General features: G+C 42.7%; 1 protein-coding gene across 4 annotated transcripts; it reads left to right on the forward strand.

The window, feature by feature from the left end:
• Positions 1 to 44: 44 nt before the first annotated feature.
• pcm1 (pericentriolar material 1) lies at positions 45 to 23,732 on the forward strand. Of its 4 annotated transcripts, none has more exons than XM_071900515.2 (40): positions 45 to 216; positions 1,570 to 1,690; positions 1,992 to 2,240; positions 3,254 to 3,580; positions 4,622 to 4,792; positions 5,431 to 5,550; positions 5,881 to 6,067; positions 7,408 to 7,517; positions 7,822 to 8,095; positions 8,189 to 8,333; positions 8,598 to 8,810; positions 9,049 to 9,215; positions 10,329 to 10,567; positions 10,970 to 11,112; positions 11,280 to 11,409; positions 11,741 to 11,911; positions 12,052 to 12,233; positions 13,431 to 13,616; positions 13,709 to 13,982; positions 14,256 to 14,401; positions 14,497 to 14,720; positions 15,921 to 16,101; positions 16,194 to 16,504; positions 16,874 to 17,035; positions 17,343 to 17,399; positions 17,630 to 17,802; positions 17,988 to 18,119; positions 18,844 to 18,973; positions 19,472 to 19,639; positions 19,780 to 19,880; positions 20,363 to 20,497; positions 20,616 to 20,819; positions 20,954 to 21,013; positions 21,103 to 21,256; positions 21,421 to 21,569; positions 21,676 to 21,733; positions 21,936 to 22,156; positions 22,364 to 22,456; positions 22,642 to 22,765; positions 22,972 to 23,732. In XM_071900515.2, the coding sequence occupies exons 2-40, from the start codon at positions 1,589 to 1,591 to the stop codon at positions 22,995 to 22,997; spliced, it is 6,399 nt and encodes a 2,132-aa protein (XP_071756616.2). In that variant the 5' UTR covers positions 45 to 216; positions 1,570 to 1,588; the 3' UTR covers positions 22,998 to 23,732. The 4 variants fall into 4 exon arrangements, with proteins under 4 accessions (XP_071756616.2, XP_071756621.2, XP_071756622.2 ...); XM_078290325.1 differs by lacking the exon at positions 45 to 216 and adding an exon at positions 952 to 1,165 and having other exon boundaries at positions 19,777 to 19,880; XM_071900520.2 differs by lacking the exon at positions 19,472 to 19,639 and having other exon boundaries at positions 19,759 to 19,880.
• Positions 23,733 to 24,033: the final 301 nt, after the last annotated feature.

The following is a 24,033-nucleotide window of genomic DNA, read 5'->3' on the forward strand; positions in this document are numbered from 1 at the left end:
CCACCTTCTGTATGGGAATGGTATATCAGACCAGGACAGAAAGGTGTACATCTAAAAGTATTGCATTTTCAACGTTGGGACGGATGCGACGTTACCATTTATTGTCAATAATACCATATGGCTATGGCCAGAGATAAGTTATAAAGCATAGACCGAGCCTGAAATATATGAAGTATTGGCTGCGATCATTTCTTCACAACAGTCACTCTGAGAGTGGTAATGTTAACATTTCCTGTCTTCCAACCGCAAGCTAGCTAGCGTAATTTTACTAATAAACAAGCTAACTTATCTAGCCAAAGTTAGCCACTGTTAGAGTGGCCATACGGTTTCTCGAATCGTGTAGCTAACGTTTGTCGTTAGGTAGGTTAATGTTAATGTCAGTTCTGTCGGTCCGCAAATATTAGCCAGGTAAGGTCATTCTCTGTAACATAACTGTTTGGGGTTTAGCTTAGCTTACGTTAGCTAGCTAACTGACTTGTGTTTGCTTCAACTTATTTCGTGTCATTTAGCTTCGTGGTAAATGTTAGCAAGCTAAGTAGCATTAGCTAGCCAGCCTGGTGACTTTTGCTTCGTCTGCTCGGTGTTGTTTTTATGTTCGAAGCTATTAGTGTTGGGTTGATTGTGTTTGACATATAACGTTAGGCATAGAATCAATCTAGATAACCGTAGCTATAGTTCTCATGAGTCGCAATCGTGGACAACGAAGTTATTGTGTGTTGCCATGGCGATTCTGGGACGAAACCATAGCTAGGTCACTAGTGTTAACAGTTGGGTGAGTTTGCCAAGCAACAAGCTATCTTTGACACTACTTTAGGGTTACTAAAATAGTGGTGCGCTGACGGCAAGTTGTCACAGCACACGTAAAGTTGTTCCGCTCTTGTGAATAGTCAGCTTTCGTAATATAACGTTACGCAGCGTACCTGCTTTAGCTTGTCTTGCTAAGCATTGGCAGTAGGCTCGCGCTAACTCGCTGCGTGGTGGAGGGAATGTCTCATTGTTTTTTCCCGGGAATCCGAGCGGGCCACACATAGTATCCAACGGTAGCTAACGGACAGGATCCATTCATAACGAACATAAATAACGGACAGGAAAAACTAACCAACATAAGATCAACGTTACCGATGTAATTGAGCTATTCGCGACTGGATAGTTAGACGCGCCATTGGTAAGATATTGCGTTATTGATGCGTTCATGTTATAAATTGAGTTCATAAAACAATATCCGAGATGTTAATATTTTCATTTCTAACTTATGGCTAACAATACATCGTTATTAACAGCTGACAAGCTAACGTTACTCCATGCCGAGGGAGATACGTGGGAGAAAGTAAGACTATTAGTTGTCATTGATTAGTTACTGCCGTGTTTTACTGGTCTAATAGATCCTCGTATAACGTCAGTGACTATGAATGTACAAGTCGCTAGTTGAAGTTTTCCCATACTTTCCCAATAGTAAAATATTATTTTTTCTAAGAAGAACTTTTAATTTATTGTAAAATTGTTTGAATTGTGTTTGTTGTGCTATGGTCTCTGTGTGGTGACCAGTATGCATATTGTTGTGAATTCCAGCAGGCTGCAAGTGGGTGACATGGCAACCGGGGGCACTCCTTTTGATGATGGTGCAGAGGAGCAGGAGCTGCACAACTGGACTGTAACCAATGGCAGTCTGGAAGATAGGCTCAATAACATGGTACAGGCTTGGCAGGGCTCTGATAGAAAGTAGAAACACACTTATTTGGTCATATAACTGACAACTTGGCAACATGGCACAGGGTGGACCTGTCATTAGAGACTGGTAGTAAAGACACTCTCACATACTTTGGCAAGGCTCTCGACTTTTATCATCACTTGCTTGCAACATTGATAAACATTGATAAAGTACCCCAATTTCGCCATAATTTTGTTAGTCTGCATACAGTAAAAAACTGAACTCTTTAGTCTCTACTAAAGTAAATCTTATTGTCAGGGTGACTGTTTTTGTTGTTGATCAGGACTGGGGTGTGCAGCAGAAGAAAGCCAACCGATCCTCGGAGAAGAACAGGAAGAAGTTGTCTGCTGCGGTGGCGGAGAGCCGGCTGACTAATGACATCTCCCCAGAGTCCACCCCCGGGGCCGGCCGCAGGAGAGCACGCACTCCTCACTCCTTTCCCCACATCAAGTACACCACCCAGATGTCTGTCCCGGACCAGGCTGAGCTGGATAGGCTGCGTCAGAGGATCAATTTCACAGACCTGGATGAGGTGAAAAACTACACCATGAATAGAATTTTTATCCCATGTGTTCAATGAGGTCAATATTTTGTAAGTTAATGCAGGTCCCAGGATTAATATTTATCATTGGTGGGACTGCAGAGAGAAATCAGGAGAAACAAATTTAGATACAATTTCCAGCATGCCTTGTATTACACTGAACACTAGACATGTCAATGTCATTATATCAGGGTGCGACTAATTAAAAAAAGAGGGGCATGGCCAACTGAGGCAGGAGAGGAGAGAAAAACATTCTTTGCTAGCACAGTAAGTTAGCTAATTTAGAAAGCGGTAATCTGTAATCCTTTCACCTCATGGTCACCTACTTTGCAAAATCTCTTCAGTAGTGTATTGTGGTTCATACAAGAATAGCTGAAGTGTGGAGTGTTGTCATCCCTTATGTTTTTGACAGCTTCATTACTCTGTAGAGATAGAGATTACTACTGGCTAATTTGTTATTTTGCCACATTCCCATAACAAACAGCATCCGGCTCTGAGATGGGAAGGCATGGAGCCAACAGAGTGTCATTCCCTAACAGTTGTAGTTTTCAAAATCATAGTACTAGGAATCATGACACAATTTTGACTTAGAAAATCCTGAAACCCAGATTTAGGAAAAGAAAAATATCAGAGCAGAGTGGTGTTTGGTATTGGTTTGGTATTCCAATCGGAAGCACTGACACTTTCATGTTCATCTGTGGATCTACTAAATTCGATGCATGTTGTTTTGCTGTGTTGCCTTCCTTTAAAATATGGCACTGTGTGATATGGTTGATTCAACAAAGGTAAAGAATTTGCTACAATAAACTGTGATGATGTGACTTTGAATTATTTAGCTTAACAACATGCACCATTCATTGAACAATCTACAGTATATGGGTCTGTATCAGAAAAATAATTGAACTCAAAACTCAACACTAATGTGAGTCTTTAAACTTTTAAACTTGTTTTGACTGGAATCTCAAGTGATGATTTGTCTGACTTTTGTCTTCTTTCTGCCTCAGAGGAGCATCGGCAGTGACTCCCAGGGACGTGTCACAGCTGCCAACAACCAGCGGCAGTTGGCTGGAGAGAACAAGAAGCCCTTCAACTTCCTACCTCTGCATGTAAACACTAACAAAAGCAAGGAGCTGCTCCCTCCTTCCTCCTCTGCCCCAGCCACCCCAGCTATCACCAAGGAAGCTAAGAAGCAGAGCCCAGGGCTAAGGGACACATTGACTCCTATATTTCCCAGCAAGGAAACTCCTGGGTTCGGTCGTGGTGGAATTGAGAGAGGGCCTCTGGCACACAGAGAATATGGGAGAGGAGAGGCTAGCATTGACAGCAGCCAGGTAAGATTTTGCTTGACTGGTGCTGAGATTTATGTCGGTTCTTATTCTAGTCTCATACCTGATGACCTACTTGATGCATTGTAAGCCAAGGGTTGAGTGGGACAATGAGGTCTTGCTCACAAAGCAAACAGCAAGAAAAATTATACAGTGCTTGAGGTGCTACATGTATGTGCACGCAGTGAATGCTTTATTTTAATTAAAAAATATTTTTCTGAGTGACTGAAAAGATATTTTTGAGTTCATGTGTCTGTGAGCCATGACTGAACTTTGGCCCAAATACTTGGTTTACCTTAAGTAGCAGATGCTTAGGAAAATGCAAATTGCATACTTGCTAAGCAGGATTATCATCTTTTTGTGATTTGTATTTATTTCCCTTTCAGTTCAGGTTCAGATGAGGATTGCTGATATTCGTTTGTAATTTTCAAAAACTGTTTCATTCCAATTTTGTTTTAGTTTAAAATTTTCTTGGTAGTTGACAGGAATGAGTCAGTACGAGCTATTTTATGTGTCAAATGTATTGTTAAAAAGGGAAAATCGTGTGCATATTGTGAGACAATTGAGCAGACACTGAAAGTTATCATAGATATATTTAATTTCAGATATAATTTTAGATTACTTTAACATATTTAATGTTTTCCTCCTTGTTTTATTGTTAATTTTGATTAATTATAATAACCTTGCTTTAGAGGACATTCTTTTTATATTTGCTTTCATATCTGAGCCCCTGTTAATATGAAAATGGCATTGTCTGAACGTCACTGCACTCAAGACTACTCTGGGAAACTAGAACAAGGATGAAAGTGAGGGAGAGCCAGAGCTGCTGCAGCTAGGCTGTATTTAGGGCAATTTATAAATATGCCACCCTTGGTGCCCAGTGGGTTTGGTGCCCAACCCCCTTTCTGCCCTTGTTTAGCCTAGTCTGAGCTGTCGCCACAGATGCGCGCTCACCTTTTCCTAGTTCTTGCTCTCTCTTCTCTTCATTCACACACCTGACACTCTGTCACACCCTCACACCACCCGCCTCTCTTTGTGCGGTCTCAGGTGGTGAGTAAGCTGGTGCAGATCCGGGAGTACATCAGTAAGGCCAGCTCCATGAGGGATGACCTGGTGGAGAAGAATGATGTTCCGGCCAATGTGGAGCGTCTCTCCCATCTCATCGACCACCTCAAGGAGCAGGAGAAGTCCTATTTACGCTTCCTGCAGAAAATGCTGGTCAGTCTGTCATCTGTTTCTCTAGCTTCTGGTTTATTTCTTTCAGTGTTAATCTACTGGTTTGTCTTTCTTTTGCAGTCAGACTAAGTTACACAATTTCAGCCAAACGTGTTCTGTGATGTGTAATGGTCATGTTTTAGCCATTCATAGTTGAAGTAGAGCCTGTTTATGTTGCTTTAGCTTGGCAGCTTGCCACACATGTATTTTTAATGGCTGTCTTTCTCTGTGTCCTGAAACACTTCAACAGTCGGGTCATGTTCCATTTGACGGAAAAACTAGGACATAGCATGCTACCTTCATTTGCAGTGGGGTGGCTTTGTTTTCTGTTGGCTATTATTGTGCCTTGATAGAAGCATATCCCTGAGATATATGCTAGTGTTTGCCAGACATGTATTTTATGGGTCAAACTGTTCAATTCAGAGGCAAGTTTCTGCTCCTGATATCCCCACAACATTCATCAACTAACACGCAGCCATTCCCTTCCTACAGCGCATCTGGGGCAGCATGTCGTCTTCAAAATCATTTTCAGTTACTGACTTTGTCCCTTGAACAATGGTAAACACTTGGCAGACAGAACTTGTTTGCCCCTATACTACTATCTTTGAGTCACAGGCTGTCCCTCCTTACTGTTTACACAGGCACGGGAGAACGAGGAGGATGATGTGGGCACCCTGGACTCGGCAGTGGGCTCAGGCTCGTTGGCAGAAAGCACCTCTCTCAACATTGAGGTGCGCTCTTCAGATGCCTCCAATGCCACGGTGTGTACATAGTCGTTGTGGACTGTTAACAAATGAGAACATGTGCTACTCTCTGCCCTTACTGCCCATACTATCTGCTGCATGACACCTGGCCAGTATTATAGGTATCAGGTGGTACTTGGGTGTCTTCAATTACTGACACAAGGCAATTTCAACTATGCAGATTTTCCTTTCCTTTGCTTTTGTCATGGTAGGAGGTTTGGCTTATTTGCTTTGTCTGTACCTGACAAACTTCTCCTGCCTTTACTGCTGAGTCGCAGTGCGGAATTGCTGTTTCTGTGTCTGGTTAGATTCAATGTTTGTAATTGTGTGTGGGTGTGTATTTTCTAGGGCGGTAGGGCAGAGGCAGTGCGACGTGACCAGAAGGAAGAGTTGGAGAACTTGCGTAAGCAGCATGAACTGCTGAAGAAGATGCTGGAGCAGCAGGAGCAGCTCCGGGCCCTGCAGGGCCGGCAGGCAGCACTACTGGCCATGCAGCACAGTGCAGAACAGGCTATTGCTGTCATTGATGATACTGGTAAGAGACACACTCACAGGCATGTTCACAGCCAAGTACAGAGCAGTGGTTGTATGTGGGGTTGAGCAAAGTCGTTCACCAGCACGTTGTGCAGGTGCTTTCATTTTTTTTCTAGGGAAAAAATCCTCCAACTTAATTTTCTTGCAGAGAACAATTTGTCATTAGGTAAAACGGTTAAGGGTAGGAATCTTCAGGTAATCTTTTGATGAGATTTTAATTCACAGGGCTTTTCATTATAAAATTCTTCTCGATGCATCACAATTTTCAGTTCAGTACATTATGATTTTCATATTTCCACCACATTAAATGATTAAAAAATAAGTCAGCTAGAGGTACTTTAAATACATTATTTTTTTATTGTGTAAATAAACATAAATCAACATGACTGGAGCAGCCACAATGATGGGGACAAGGGGATAAGTGCTGTTTATGGGTTTTCTTCACAAAAAGGTTGTTATAAAATATGTGTAAAATGTTGATTCGAACAGCCCCTACACAAAAAATATTTTGCTGTATAACGAGAACACCCCAACAATCGGTTTTCAATTTAATTTTTATAATGTGTTTTTACATTGAATACAGGTTAGGAGGTCACCGAATGAACATTTCAAGTATGAAGGACATACTTGACAAATTGATTTTGTAGTGTGCATAACCTCAAAAACACTAGATGATGATGGTGAGCTAGTAACAGGAGTCTGAGTGTGATATTCACATGACTGCAACCAGATGATATTGTTTTTTTTCCACTTTTGCCTTGCTAGCCAGACAACTCTTTCTTAAACTGTGCTAAACAAAGCTCAGACTTCCATTCTGTCACAACTCTTCTTTTTGACAGTGCCATCTAATATTAAATAGTATAGTTACACATTTAAATCCCAAGAAAAGTAGGATTATGAGTCTTTCCTTTTTATTTCTCTTCCCACCCCTAATAACGGCATAGTTAAGTATTTATTGTTTTATGTATTGTTTTACTGGGAAATTTATTCAAAACCCTATACATTATCTTACATGATTCAACTCTATCATAGGAGAAAAGAACCGCAATAATGTTTTTCATTGTTTTTTATTCAGTGACCAGTATCCATGGTCTGCTTTGGTCCAATTTGGCCAAACTTCGCTAAAAAGTATTTTCCTCCAAAAAAAAAATAAAGTTGGAAGTTTCATTAGTTTTGAGCACAGAATATAAGCAAATGTACAGTGTCTGTGATGATCGCTGGAGCAAATACAACACTGGCACACACACAAACACACACATGCACACATCAGGAAAAAATTGACATTTATGTTTAATACTGTAATACTTTAATATTTTAATTTGGCTTGTGATGTTGCACCAGTTGTCACGGAAACCACAGGCAGCGTGTCTGGCCTGAGCATCACATCAGAACTGAACGAGGAGTTGAACGACTTGATCCAGAGGTTCCACAACCAGCTGCATGACTCTCAGGTACACTAGACACTGCAATGTCATCCAGCCATGTTCCCTACATTGAACTGGCTACTAGCTGATGTACTGTATTACTATAGTAATACTGTAACTGTATTGCAGTTCATAGCAACACAAATTCTTTGCAACAAGTAAAACATAAAGGTAATTGTTTTTCTTTTGATAGAAGTTGTGTGTCTGTCTCCACTTGCCATGTAGTGTCAACGGATGACATATTCACATTTGCGTAGCAAATCTGTTTAATGTAACAACAAAGACAAAAATCAAGTTCTCTTCTTAGCAAACAATTATTTGTGCCCCGCAGACTAAGGCAGTCCCAGACAACCGTCGTCAGGCAGAGAGCCTTTCCCTCTCCAGAGAGGTGTGCAGGTCTAGGGCCCTCCAGCCTGTTGGTCCCCCTCAACACAGGCCCCTCCTCCACTCTGCCTCTGGCCCTCACACCGGCCTAGACACTGGGGCAACGGCTGCCACTGCCAAGCTCACCAAGCTCCAAGAACTGCAGGACAAGAAGCAGACCATGGACAAGATCCTGCAGGAGCTGCATTCGCTTAGAGACCAGACTCTCAACAACAACTCATGTAGGAATATTCCTGAAGCAATTAAATCTTTTAATCCTTTCTGTGACATGTATTTCTCTCAAGTCTTGATAAACTGCATGTTGTTCCCATCAGGTCGTGGCATGCCCACACAGCGTGGTCTGGGAGCATCATCAGATTGTCCCTCTGCTCTCTGCTCTAATGGGGCCTCAGCCTCCACCTCTTTCCACCCCTCACTACCACAGCACCAGGACAGCTCCAACTCCACAGACAAACTCAGGTACACACAAACACAAAGCTTCAACCAACTAAATAGGCAGATCAGATTTGGGCAGCAGGGTGGTGTAACGATTATAGAGGTCGCCCTTCAACTGAAGGACTTGCTTAAGTTAAAAGAGAATCAATAAAGTTTCACATTATTGTTATTTTTTATTAAACTCTGGTATACAGTCTCATTTCATACACATTATTGTGTTTACACATTAAATTTGCCTTTTAATTTTTGTCGCTCTTCATCCATACTGCTCTCCCTTTCTCCCTACAGGAAGCTAAAGGAGGTCCACAAGCGTCTGAATGAGCTGCGGGAACTGGTGCAGTACTATGAGCAGACTTCTGACATGATGGTAGACACGGTCAATGAGAATGTGAAAGAGGATGACGAGGAGGACGAGGACGAGGAGGAGACGGAGGACGGCTCTATGTTTGAGGCCATGTTTGACTCTGAGCAGGAGAACCGCCAGCCCATCACTAACATCAGGTTGGTTTGCAACAACCAGAGGGCCCACAATAACACCATTAATGTGCAGCATGACCATCTTGTGAACGCGGAGGTTCACAAGATTTAGATTGCGATTAACCACTTGTTTTTAACACCAAGCAATGGAATAAACTTTCTTTTCGCCTACAGCAAGCACACTAATGCTTGATCTTAACTGCAGTACCTTCTGATGCACTGTTGTCTCTGTTTGTTCTGACATTGCACTGTATCTGTATAGAAACCCACAGCACAGTGGGAACTGGACAGACTTGAACAGCCTGACCAACAGCAGAAGTGCCAGGAGTAGTGGCACCAATAACCGGGATGGCAGACTGAACACTGAGTGTGAGATCAACAACCGCTCAGCAGCCAACCTCCGCAGTCTCAACATCCCCTCAGCCATAGGTACACACACACACACAGACCCCTCTTACACCTGGCATTAACATGCATCTTGGGTGATTAGATTGTATTTGACAGACATTAACCACTTAAAAATCCAGGAGTATATGCACCAAAGATGCTTTGGGTTGGTTGCTCGAACCACTCCTGGAAGTGGTCAAAGACACAATTTGGCTGTAAATTTATGGGTGGAAGACAGTTTGGATAGTATAAATTTAGTATTGAAATTAGTAAATAATCAAAAATGGATAGTCAGGATACTCTTGGTTGAGGAACATGCAAGACCAAGTGCTGTCGATTTGGTCTAATAAAACTATAAATAGTAATGACAGCTTAACTGCAATCTCCTCAGCTGTTGCCTATGGTGTACTTATTTTTCTGTTTGGAAAAGTAAGAGAAAGCACATCTAACAGCATTGCCATCTTCCTAAAGGATGTTATTATTTTTTAATATTATTATGAGAGTAAGTGATGGTGCTTGCAGTGTTTCACGGGTTGTCAGTTTGACGAAGGTGGGAGGGAGGGTTATTGACAAATTGTTATTGACGTTTAGTGAGGCACTAAAGTCTCTCAATCTAGTTTAAGCTAATGGCATTGCAACTGCCTGTAGCTGACTAAATACTTCCATCTGATCATTGAGGCTAAGTTTCAAGCTGCCTCTCTATTCAGTTTGTGTTGGCACAGACACCACAAATGCACTGCATCATAGGTGTAATGAATTATGGTCATTTTAGTTCACAGACACCCTTTCAACACTTGGCAGCATGAAATCTTGATTGTTTGAAAACTTCAATGGCAAGAACTGTTAACTTCATGCATCACAGCACCCGAAATGAATCCAAAGCAAAAATGTACTTGGCAGTTAATTTACCTGGATGGGCCACCCAAATATTAACATTGTAAGGGAAACACTGGCTTTGAAATGTGGCTTTTATGAGGGAAAGAGTGCTCAGATTTCAGAAGGAGGCCATTGGAGGTGCCAGGTATTAAGGGGGAAATGGACGCACACTTTAACATGACGTAATTTTGTAGACCAACTTTGTTTTACTAAATGTAGCCTAAATGTTAATTAAATCTAAACATTTTCAATATTTTTACTAACTTTTCTCCCATCTAGAGTGCCAGTATAATAGGGATAGCCCCTACAATCAGGTGAAGGATGACAATGAGGATGAAGATGAGGATGGTCTCGACAATGACGAGGGGGCACAGGTTGTGGGTCCGGACAGCGAGGCATCAGGGTCTAGTCGGAGGAGCAGCCTCGGGGACGATGCTGCCTTTGCCCAGAAGGTTCATCGGCTACAGACAGCCAAGCAGAAACTACGGCAGCTGCAGGAGCTGGTGGCCATGGTGCAGGTGGGGCAGATGACAGAATATTAAAGACACTACAGTGTAGAGAGACTGTAGAGAGAAGTGCTTTCTCTTCAATTCTGAGGGACTGACGCAGAAAAGAAATGTATGGTCTGTTTTAGATTATTGAAAATTTGTCACCTATTAAACTCCATTGTGGCTGCGCTGGAACTATTCCGATGTGACATCACATGTCTACATTTGGTCACTTATCCACGGGAATAAGGAAAATACACCACCGAATAACCATTTTTAACGATTTTTCCTTCAACTCTATTCCTAACATTTCAGAGGTGGTGTCTATGTCTTTGCTTCAAGAGTAACACCATTGTCTTGGTGGGGAACCATTGCCTTGACCCAATCCGTAGCTGAACACCGTGTGAACAGTGTGTTTCTGTCTGTACCCAGAGTGACGACACAGACGGTACAACAGCCAATGAGGATGAGGCTCTACACCAGCAGCCAAATAACACCAGAGCTGCTGTAGCAGGGCCACTGAGGGCAGGAGCCAACAAGAGTCCCAGAGACCTCACTCTCTCTGACAAGGCCAGGTAGGGCACATGAAGGATTCAAAAAGCCTGTCTGACAGTCTCTTCAGTAGTTCCAAAAGATTATTTTGAGTTTTTTAGTGCATTTCTAGATGTTTTGTTGGTATTTCTTGTCTGCATCTTTTTGCCCCTTTTTAATTTACATTGCATCAAATATATGTGGACACCAGAGAGAAGCTGTATGAGGAGAAGCTGCGTCAGCAGAAGCAGGAGCTGAAGCAGCTCCATGAAGAGCGCCAGAGGCTGATTGAGATCCAGGGTAAGATCCAGGATCTGCAGTGGGCCTGCCCTGACCTCCAGGTATTAAAACACACACACACACACGCACACACACACACTGTATAAAATAGGCTCCCGATTGGCTGCCTGTCATGCTGGCTCTACACAAAGCAGTAGCATCCAAACCTAAGCCTAACCTTAGTTTAAACTGTATTCCTATGTGGTGACACACATCAGGGGTGAGACCACCAAAAGACCACCAATTTTTAGCATACCAACTATTGGCAGGTCAGCCAGAAAGTTAATTCCAGATGCTGTTACTACACCTTACAACATGCTGTGCTGATAGAATCCATTATTATTCTGTACAACTGTTAAAACACCCTATAATCTCTGTCTATCTCCTTTCTAGTCATCTGTGTCCAGCACTATAAGTCAGCAAGGACTGCTGAGGAAGCTTCCAGCTGCAGCTTCCACCCCGGCCGCCGGCCAAGCTCCTTCCTCCTCTGGACCCAAAACCAATTCAGCTGTGCTCAAACCCACTCCTCCAGAAGCAGCTAATGCTTCAGTCACTGACAACGAGGTGACACACCACACCCTGCACACCAATAGAGCCTTGGCTACCACCAGCAGAGTCAAAACCAGACCTGTACATTTAGAAAAGATAATCCTGAATCTTGGTCCTGTTAACCTATCCCCTCTGCCCTGCTTTTGCATTACCAGCAGCTGTGGTCAGAGATGCGTCGCCACCAGATCCTCCGGGAAGAATTACGCCAGCGCAGGAAGCACCTGGAGTCCCTGATGGCTGAACACCAGAGGCGTAGTGGTCTCAGTGACTCTCTCTACAGGATTGAGGACCCAGAAGGCCATGCTACAGCCTCACAGCCTCTCAGTAGGGACGAAAGGTAGGAGACATATTGGGCCACGTCTTACTTTTAAGAGAAAAACAATGAAAAGTAATTTTACACTGCACATTTTCTGCCCTTTCTCTAATATTAGCCTAAGGAACACCCTGGGCCCTCTTGGCTCAGGGGCAAATTGTAGAATTCAGTTGTTAATACAGGAAAGGCCCAACCATTGATTTGAGTTTATTCTGGTTATAATATGATTGCCATTTTGCTGCCCCCTTCCCAAAACAAGTGCTTTACTGCAAACATGTATAAGTGACCCTCAGTACATGGCCATGGTGGAATGTCTGACATTGTAAAGATTAGCTGGCATGGAATGTAAAGTAACCTTCTTTACAGCATTTGCCTGGGGGGAGGGGGGATCTCTCTCTTTCACACACACACACAGTCACACACCCATTAGACCCCCCCCGGTTTTCTGTAAACCTGTGATCGTTGGATTTTTTTGGCAGAAAATGTGTAGCATCACTGAAAATGGGTTGTGCCGCAGAACAATAGGAAAGTAACAGAATCATCTAGAAAATCATCAGAAACTCTCTGCAGTTGCCCATCACCACTTCTTGATGTCACTGAAGCACGACTGAGCTTTTACCACTCACAGTCACTCAGTCCTCAGTCCCATAAAGCCACCAATTCAATGTTTTACAGCTAGAGGGCACAGCTTTACAGCTGTTAGAGATTTTATTTCAGTGGTTCCTATCCTGTTTTCCTCTTTATTGGAAGAGTACCTTTGGTGCAGTTCAAAACTGGTTCTGGGGTATGATGTAACTTGATCTGTGTTCATTGTGATAATAGTTTTTTTCATTGCAAAATGATTGTGGAAATGTAAACTAGACATAGACAGTACCTAATGGGTTATAACTCTAAATGACACCAGTACTCTCCTTTAAAGGCCATGGGATATTGCAGAAAACCTCTTTTTCTAATTGCAGATTTTTGACAGATGACCTACAGGATGATTATTTTTTTCTTCCTTTTTTCCCCTGAAACACTGGTGGGACTAACATGTACCTGCGCACTGGCCAGAACAACCACATTGCACCTTCGTGCATTTTGCCAACTGTTGCTGAGGAATGCCAGAGCACTTCTCACTTACTACCATTCCTAGTTTTTTTCCAGCTGGTCTAGAGATTGAAACTGGTGACCCTTCCACAGACTGTTTAATTTTGTACTTTTTTGCCCATCCATCATTAGGACAATGGCCACCTGGGGTTCTACTCCCTGCCACCTTGATGATGATGAGGATGGCTATCGCTCAGAGTTGGGTGCTGAGGAGGAGGAAGAGCAGGAAGATGGTGCAGAGAGCAGCTCTAACGATGACATCATCTACTCGTCCAACAGGAACCAGCGCTCCTTCAGCAACAGGAAGAACCAAGGAAGGTCGGACTAAGGAATTGTGTAGATGTCCAGTATTGATATCCAAAATCCCAGTCCTCTAAAACCATGTGCTAACTTTGTCTTTGTCTCTCCAGTAACCTGAAGCCTCCATCGGCCTTCTGTGGTGAGGGAAGCGGGCATCCCTCTCTTCATACCAAGGCCAGGGCCAAACAGCAACAGCAGCAGTCCAGGACTCTGAACCAGTCTGGCAGCCAGTGTGGAGGTACGCGACGCCAGGAGAACCTGCGCTGGGCTTCTGAGCTCTCCGTCACCGAGGGCTCATACCACTGGCAGGAGCAGGTCAGCCAGCTGCAGAGACAACTGGACTTCAGCACCAGCATGTGTCAGACACTGCTGCAGGACCAGCAGGTTGGCTTACTAAATAAATGTATGCACATGCACACACACAGAATGACCCTGGTAATTGGCATCACATGGCAATGTTGGCATGACATTTACTAAGATGTATGGCTATTAGAATTAATTTAGTGTCTCAATTGAAATGCCAGTGCTGTCACTCGTTTTGAATTCGGCCTGTGGCTTCTGTCCTGTCCTTGGATGGGTGTCCTTTTTTTACAGAAGGAAACGACTGTCAACAAGTACATAATTGCCATTTCTTTCCTCTCTCACCCCCTCCCACAGACACTGTCATATATGTTGCAAACCCTGCTGACAGGTCAGTACAACGTGTTGCCCAACAACCTGTCATCGCCCCAGGTCCACCTGGTCATGCACCAGCTCAACCAGTGTTACACCCAGCTGGCCTGGCAGCAAAACAATGTACAAAGGTAAAAACAATAGCATACAAAAGTAGCACCACTTTCTTTCTATGTAGGGGTTCACCTTTTTAAATTCACCGTATTCTGTCATACCATTCCTCCAGGCTAAAGCAAGTCCTGAATGAGCTCCTCCGCCAGCAGCAGCAGCAGCCCTCCTCCTCATCAGCAGGTCAGCAGGCCCAGACCCAGGCCTCGTCCCACGAATCCAGCTCCTGTCCCCCAGTCTCCTCCCCCGGTCTCTTCCTGCCCTTCTCTACCATGCATCCATCAACCAACACCCTCAATATACCCGGCATCTCAACCGCTGCCTTCTCCCCACTTCCTCCCAGTACGCCATGCATATTTTATATTTTATTTTTTTTAATACATTTTATTAGCTCTTGGGCTTCTCGAACAAAACACTTCTGTCCTGTCTGGTATGGACTGTTATGCATCAGAAGAGGAGATATTTAAGCAATAAGCCACTAGCAGTGCAGTTCTTATACAGTAGCTAAACAATGTTCTTGCCATTACCGGTATGAGTAGTCATTTGTGCATTAATATTTAAATTAAGTGTTATGTGGTCACAGGTGTGCATTTATCGGGTGTTTTACAGTGTATTTGAAAGCGACTCAGCCAATCAGAATTGAAAGTCAGAACTATCTGTTTTATAATTTTAAATATGCAGATAGAGAGCAGCTCTCACAAAGTGTCGTAGAATATAACGGTAATAGTCATTAACACAATTAATTTGATATTATTAGAGAAAACTGAATATGGCCTACCTTCTAGCCTTAAGTAAGGAATTTGTTGGCAGTTATCAGTTTTGTGTAGACATTGATAGCAAATTGTCTTCAGATGGTCATTTATTAGTGTCTTGATAGTTGATTTTGATTCTATACTTGACAATATTCATGCCTACATAAGAAGAAAAACCTTGAAACAAAAACCCTATTTGTGCAATCAGACTTGCTCCCAAAATTGACTGGGAACAAAATCATCACCAGAGGACAGAGGTATTCATTTGATTTGAATTTGAATTCAAGTGTCATTGGCTTGATTCACCATTGTTATGTGGCAGATCCTGCTTCTCACTGAAATGTTGCCAAAATCTGATACTGTAACTGCAGAATTTTCAGAGATATTGTTTCAAAGTGTTGAATATTACACAATCATAGTGCTCTCATTCATTGTAATGATGATGCCTGTGCATGGTTGCTGTGCATGATGCATCATAATATACAGGCAAAATCACACTGGGTGTCTTATTTTACAAGTGGGTCTGAGGCTGTCTGCTTTTCAGGGGAATTAAAATACAGAGTCTGTTTCCAATAATTTGACTAAAATAAAAGTCCCACAGACCCTTTTAATCAAGAGAACCCATTGACCATGACCTAGTATTAAGAGAAACTCACTTGTGAGATGGAGAATTTCATCCAGAAAAGTGAACAAAGTCCTACTGATTTATAACATGAAGAATGATTTAATTGCTCATGTACAGACCATTAACACACTGTAACTCAAACAAATGAAATTGCTCTCTTTACAGGCTTTAACTTCCATCCACTGTTCCCATCTGCCATGGGTGAGTTCCCTCAGGGTGCAGCGGGTCAGACTAGCCCTGACCAGCAGCAGCAGCAGTTAGACCCCAACACCTCTGTCAAGACGGAGTACATGAGCTTCCCTCCTCCACTGCAACACTCTCCTCTCAGCTCAGCTGCAGAGAGACGGTATGTCTGTCATTGTTTTCCGAAAGGGCATTTTTATCAATTCTGGTCAAGACTGCGATTCATATATTTATTTTCTGTATAAATCTCTTCAGGCCGGCGGGCTGGCTCAACACCTCCTACACAAATAACACCATCCAGCATCACCCATCCAATACAGAGCACCAGGAGTCTCCCTCCTCCTCCCCCGCCCTCACCCACCACCGCTCCAGACCCCAGGACTTTGACCAGGCCTCCCAGGAAAGCTTCAGCAGCATGCCCGATCCCGTTGACCCCACCACCATCACCAAGACTTTCAAGGCTGGGCGCAAGGCCTCCGCCCAGGCCAATCTGGCCTCCAGAAGCAAGACACCCAGTTCTAAGAGCCGTCGCAGGAGGAGCAAAGGGCACAACAAGAACACTGAAGGTATGGGAGCCAGCACACATTTTATTCAGTTTAGTGTACACATGTTAATTGTGAATAGGTAGGACAAGAAAACTTATGGGCCTAATCAAATTATGCTTGCTTGTCATGTTTTAAGTCTGTATTTCATACTGCAATGGTAACCTATTGTAGGTCAGTGTTTTCAAGTAGGACAAAACAATTTTATATTCAAAGTATATTTATATTCAAAGTATATTTCAACAAATATACACTAACCTACTACCATATTCAGGTTTGAATTCAGTCAAGCAAATTCTTATGCTGTATAAAATAGAAACTATTGTATTTGCTGTAACCCAATTAGCAAAGACTTGTTTTTTATACTCTTTGTTTGATTTGTGCATTCCTCAGGCCAGGAGAGCGACAGTGCTAGCAGCACTGCTGACTTTGTCCAGGAGAGGGCAGCCCAGTCTCGTCAGAAGGATCAGAATCAGAGTCTGTTGGACAAGCTGACTCAGGAGAAACTAGACAGCAAAACTAAGCCTGGGCACAAGCCAAACGACCTCTCCTCTGGTACGGGTAAACGTTGCGTCCCTGCTTAGGTAGTTCTTACCCATTATCAGGTTTCATTCTGAGGGCAATGTATTTAAAATACATACCCTTGCTCATCACAGAACTGAAAGGTGCTTTACTTTGTTTTACCTTTAATATCAGAATTAAACTTAATTTTACTTCAGAATGTTCTCTGTTTTTCATAATTATACCATTTTATCCTTTGATTTAATTTTATTTACTTATGTCCACCCATTTGTTGTGACCACATGTTTAATTTTGGGTTCATTTTCTTTGTTGTTGTCACTTTAATTTATCTTACTCACAGCCTATGCTTGGAGAACACCCTTCCTCTCTAACAGAATTGCATGCACTGAAGCACCAGGTAAACTCACCATGCATCTCCTAGCATCATTTTGTTGTCTTGCATCCCATGCATGGGCTATTGTTGGCTGAACTTAAGCCAAAGCTCCCAACTTTGGGGGTAGGCTTAAGGAGTCTTTTGCTCTGCAAAACAGTTGCTTTGAGTTAACGTAACAGTTGAAGCTTTTTTTTCTTGTTTTTTTTTTGCAAGTGTCCATCATAACCTCTGACTGTCAAATCTTGAACTTGTAGATGCAAGCAGTGACTTCTCACTGTTTGAGGCGCTGAGGGAGACCATTTACTCTGAGGTGGCTACTTTGATATCTCAGAACGAGTCCCGACCCCACTTCCTCATTGAGCTCTTCCATGAGCTGCAGCTGCTCAATACAGACTACTTGCGCCAGAGGGCACTCTATTCCCTACAGGTAAGTACAGACATGTGTAACTGCTGAGTAAAAGCCTCAGTGAGAGTCTCTGTAAATATTTGACTGTTTGAATTAAATATGGATGTCCTTTACATAGTCTTGTTGATCTGAGTAAAAAGTAAAGGTTGATGGAGGGAGGAAGGGAATGCTCCCTTGACAATAGCCTCTCCTTGAATTTCCTCCAGGATATAGTAACCAGGCACCTGACAGAGAAGAGTGCAGCTGAGGACCAGTTGCCCCCACTTGGCCCTTTAGTGTGGGCTGCAGGCTCTCAGTCTGAGCTCACACCCAGTGAAAGTCTGGCCACCAGTGATGCTGTAAGAAAGACACACATTATCTCTTCCCAACATGACGTTCTCACACTCTGCCATTCTTGTTTGGTCTTCCTCTTCTTTTTTCATGTTTCTTACCCTCGGAGGCCCTTAGTCTTTCTCTCCATCCCTCTTTGCCATACTTTCCCCTCTCTTTTCTATCGTTTTTTACTTGCTTCCTCTTCTACCTCTCAATTAATCTTTCATTCTTTTCTTACTCTGCCTTGTCTCTTTTCATCCTTTTCTGCCTTGTCTCTTTTCATCCTTATATGTCTTGCTTTTTTTCTCTCCTATTTTTTTGTTCCTCTCCCCCCCATCTTCGTCTTTGAATTTCACTTGACAGGGAGGCTTCAGAAGCCTGTCAGTGAGAAATGGCCCCCATCTCTCTAAGGCTCTTTTGCCAGATCAGACATGTGTTCTTTGTTCTAGGCTGAGGTCCCTAGGGTTCTGCTAATTGGAAGCCAGGCCTTTTGTCTTTCTAAATAACGCCTTTGTTCCGGAATGATGGATGAAATGTCTAATTCTCCGTGTTAGGAGAATGGCAGGACGAGCCACCATTGCTTTTGTCTATTGTACATACCAGTAATTTCTCCTGCCTTTAGGAATTATTCAGGGGAGGATCTGTGATGAATCATCCTGATTGTCTTTTGACAACACTGGGTTTAGAAATTGTAGGATGTGTGTTTTGTGTGTGTGTGTGACTCACCACACAATGCTCACCTTTTTTTAGGAGGTGTTGGAGAAGAATTTGAGGCTGAAGCAGGACACTATGAAGAGGAGGGATGATGCAGAATCTGCGGACAATGACAGCACCATGTCAACCTCCTCCAACCTGGAGCCTTTTGCTAACGATGACCTGGGTATATTTACACGTACACACCATTTGATGTTGGAAAAATTGGCTGAAGCTTGTAAAAACTGCATACCTATCTGAACCTTTTTTCACATCCCAGCATTCAATTTATGTGCTTTGCTTATGGCCTTTTACGTATAGCAAATCTCGGCACCTCTGCCCACTTTTTTACAGCAGGACCAATCAGGGTGTGCCATGCTACTAGAACTGGACTATGGAAACAAGACCACATAGCCAAAATGAAGAATATTACTTTTCAGGATATTGTTAAGCATTAGTGTAGTGATAAAGAGTCGTAGTCTCAGATTTGGGTAACTTCAGTGAAATAGATTAGGAGTGAAGCCTGGCTTGTGCTGTTTGATCCTGTAGTGGAAACCTGGTTACAGATGCATTAATATCCAATGCAGTCTTTTCTCCTCTCTTGCCTTATTGATTTTGGTCTTTTATATCCCATTTCTGTCTTTCTTTCACTCCCCTTATTCTTCTTTCTGTGCTGCTTTGGTAGGCAACACGGTGATTCATTTAGACAAAGCTCTGGCCAGGATTAGGGAGTATGAGCGCATGAAGCTTAAAGCTGAGTTTAACCCCTGCAACGCCAACACTGCAGGTGCAGGTGGCTCTGAAGTCTCTAACGCTGAACATCCTTCTGCTAACTCTGCTGAACCAGTGGAAGGTACACAATCACATAACCCTTCCTGACTACACCATGTGCAAAGAACTGTACCAACACGATCATTGCCCTCCACATTGTCCTCTAATTTCTGTCTTTACTGAAATTGATTAAATGAAAAGTTGTTTGTGTTTGTCTAGGAGCAGGAGGTGCATCTAGCGACGTGCGTTGCCCTCAGATTGACACCCAGCAGTTGGATCGACAGATCAAGGCCATCATGACGGAGGTCATTCCCTTCCTCAAGGTGGGATTTAGCACAGAGAGCTTCAGACTGTATATGGAGAGAGATTTGTGCCAGCAGAGTTTGTGTTTAAATTGCATAGATTTTAATTTACCATGCTCATATTGAACTAGTGAGTTGAATTTGTTGAATAAATTAATTTGAAATTTAATGCAATTGCTTGAAATTGATTGTGATTATTGAATTGGACTATTTTAAATAATTTTTTTGAAATTCAAATTCAGTTTTCTTAATTAAGATTGAGCTTTGTTCACAAAGGACTTTTGTTCCCTCAGTGTTGACTGGAAGGCAGCTGCCTCCCTCAAGGCTGAGAAAACTCATATCTATAAATTTCAAATACAATCTGCTGGGACTTATCTCTTTCCATAGGCACACTTCAATACTGGGTGCATCACTGTGAATGTGAACCATCTTAAGATTCAGTCATCAAAGAAAGAGAGGACTTGTATAATCACTCTGTGTTGTTCCATCTCACCTGGTATTAGGAGAACATGGACGAGGTCTGTTCTTACCAGCTGCTGGCGTCTGTGCGGCGCATGGTCCTTACCCTCACCCAGCAGAATGACGAGAGCAAGGAGTTTGTCCGCTTTTTCCACAGACAGCTGGGGGGCATACTGCAGGTAGGACCTCTGCCACCGCCAGGTTCCTCCTACGCAGAATATATGGATTTAAACGGATCAAATAAATTGAACAACAGCCCTTCTGACATCTCTCTCTTTCTCGGTTTTTGTTGCCCAGGATTCTCTGAGTAAATTTGCGGGCCGTACTCTGAAGGACTGTGGAGAGGACCTTCTGGTGGAGATCTCAGAGATCCTCTTCAATGAACTGGCCTTCTTTAGGCTTATGCAGGACTTGGACAACAACAGCAGTGCCGCCATGGCAGCCAAGCACAAGAATAGGAAGAGGGCCGAGCAACCCAGTAATGCCAAGCACAGACCCGAGGTTAGTTTTCCCTCCTGTGTTTACTTGTATTATAATAAAACTATGCATGAGAATTTAATTAACACTGTAGTACAAAAATGTGTTTGAATCAGCCTAATTGGAATCTATTGATTTTTATTTATGCCTCCCATTAGGAAAATAAAACAGCAGAGGGTGAGAAATCATTTTCTCCAGCATACCTGGATGAAGACAAGGTAAGTCATTTTGATATTGATAATGAAATGGCCAATGCCACTCGCTACGTTGATAATCAGTGTCCCAATGATGTGTCTCTCTCTTCCAGGACCAAGATGAGACGGAGCAGGATGGTGATACTGTACTCCAGGAGCCGTACCTGCAGACAGAGCGGAAGAACAGCGGGGGCAGTGAAGCCTCAGAGGTTGAGGAAGAGGAGGAAGATGAGGAAGAAGATGGACAAGGAATGCCTCTTTCCATCAGTGGGTGAAATTTTGAAGTTCTTGTTAAAAATCCCTCCACTTAAAATGAAAATATGTACCATTGCCTATCTAAATGTAATGTTTTCCTGCCTAAATGTGATTGTATTACATACATACAGTATGTAACACATGTACCTCTTATTCTTATCTTGTCTTTCTTGCAGGTCTTTCCAAAGCAGAGACCCAGGCGCTGACAAACTATGGCAGTGGGGAGGATGAGAATGAGGAGGAGGAAATGGAGGAGTTTGAAGCAGGGCCTGTAGATGTGCAGACCTCCCTGCAGGCTAGTGCTGATGGACTGGTAGAGCAGCAGGTCAGGACCACGCTCAACCTCAGAGAGATATTTCCCAAACAACCATGGCTTACATTAATTAGCACTGCTTTCTTAGCCTGATCTGTGTAATTGTGTTATGTTTCAGGGAGCATCACCCAGCCCGGAGACAAAAACTGAACAGACCTGTTCAGAGAATAATGAGGGTGAGTGCTTTTTGTTACTCTCAGAAGGGACTTCCTGCCAAGCAGTAAAATGTTTGACAGCGTTTTGTCAGAGGGTTCTTCTTGTATTTTAAGCCCCTCTGATAGTCAATTAACCTCTGTCCTCTCACATAACTCTTTCCCTCTCCTCTTCATTTGTCATCAATCCCCACTCCTCTTCACTCCACCCCTCTTCCCTGTGTAGTGGAGGCCAACAAGTCAGAGTGTAAACCCCTTGAGATTGTGGATTCTGCAGTCGATGAGCGCGCCATGGCGGAGTGCCAGGGTCCCGAGGAGGAGAGTAAAGGTGGGGCGGCCGCTGCCTCCGAAGTAAACACCGCAGACTCCCATGGTCAGGATGTCTCCAAGGATTCAACCACCATCAGTAGTCCTGACACCGACTCGCCCATCATGATCAATGTAGATGTAAGACCAAAGCTGAAGATGCTAGTTTAATTGAAACTCAGCTCAAGATAGATGTTTTTTGATTTATCCCATCAGATTTTACTACAGAGGTGCTTTGCTTCTACGTGGAATTAAAGCACCATTATTTATTAACCGATTACAGAATGGCTTCCAGTTGCACTGTTGCATACTGCTTTTATTGATAGATATTAACTATCATTGACACAGGAGATGGGCTCTGGTAACACCAGCCAGAAGTCTGATGAGGAAGACTTTGTCAAGGTGGAGGAGATGCCGCTGCAGCTTACAGTCATGTGTGAGGTAACAACTTGCCACTTAAAAATCAATATTTTGTGATTAGGTAGCCTCTAATATATTTATAGTTGTGCTGTTTTGTTCGATTGAAAAGCTTGAGCCCTCAAAAACAAATTACAGGGAAAATGAGGTTTCAATCCGTGTAAAGATTTATTTATCCAATGGATATACTGTGTATGCTGTAACATCAGGAGGAGCTTCAGAAGAGGATTGTGGAGGAGCAGCAGAACAACAACCTGTCTGCTGAGATCCTCAATGGGAATACTGCGTCACTGACTGGGCTGGTGGGGAACGCACAGGCTCTCAAAGAACCAGGTATGAATTACAAACCTTGGAAACTATAGCCCCAGGCCAACTATACAATTCAATCAATCTCTATTTGCCCAAACACCCTCTAAAGCCAAGCCACCATCTTTGTTGTTAGAGTGTGTACATCTATGCAAGTATGAGCAGCTTCTGTGTCTATACATAAAATAATAGCCATAGCCTTTGCAGTAAATTGATTTTTTCTTTCTCTACAGAAGCTGTTGGTGCCCAAAGTGTATAAAGAATTATATCAGTGTCTGAATAGCATTGGTTGTAGCAACACTACGCTTGCACCCTAAACGTGTTCTGGATGTATGATCGATTGTTAATTCTTAATCTGCAAGTATAGAGGAGCAAATGTCTCATAATATTGGTCACAGGTTGGCAGTGACATTAACACACAACAGATAAAGCTAAACCTGTACGCATAATCAACACTTAATTCATTTTATTCCTGAACATGTTAAGTGATTTGTTGCTGATTTGGGGTGGGGGGTATCTCTATGCTGCTGAGTACTAAGTTGTAAGCCTCTGTTTGATTCTTTATAGTATTGCGAAACTTGTTGAGAACCGCCTTAGTCCCTGTTCTTGGTTTTGGGATCAGTTTGAAATGAGTTGTCATTTTAAATGTTTTATTTTTGTTGTCTTGGCCTGGCCTTACTGTTCTACAGCTCTTGTGTTTTCTCTGCACTTGACCCCTAATTATACAGAAATTACAATAGAACAGAAGTGCAGCTGTAGCCTGGCTGGCTTCTGCTAATTGTTTCTCCTGCTTGAACACTTTTTCCTCTTCTATTGGAGCTCAGTGCTCAAACTTAATTAACTCTTCCTTTTTTTTTTTTATTACGTTTTCCAAATCCCTTCTCAGATGCATCATCTTTATATACATCTACTTTGTTGTGCTAATGGGTTAGTCTCCCATTATTTCCATGTAATTAAAATGTTGACTACTGTATGAAGTTTTAAATAATAAAAGGATAGACATTTTGAAACTCGTGGTGTCATTTTTGGTAAAGAATTAGTACTTAAGTGTTGTCATGTAGTTACTGATGTGGGCCAAGCTAATGCTGTTTTGATTCTTAATGTGTTACTTCAGAGAATTGGCTATTTTACAGTATGCTGTACCCAAATACCCTACACTGTTTTAACTATCCCTGACCTACGGTACTATCAGCATAATGCACTGTACCTAACACTAGTGTAGAGAACCTGATAAGTCGCAACTTAATTCAGTATTAAACAATCTCCAAGTAGTACCTCATATGGTACAAATGAAG

This window comes from Centroberyx gerrardi, chromosome 3 (genome assembly GCF_048128805.1).
Source record: "Centroberyx gerrardi isolate f3 chromosome 3, fCenGer3.hap1.cur.20231027, whole genome shotgun sequence".
Lineage (NCBI taxonomy): Eukaryota > Metazoa > Chordata > Actinopteri > Beryciformes > Berycidae > Centroberyx > Centroberyx gerrardi.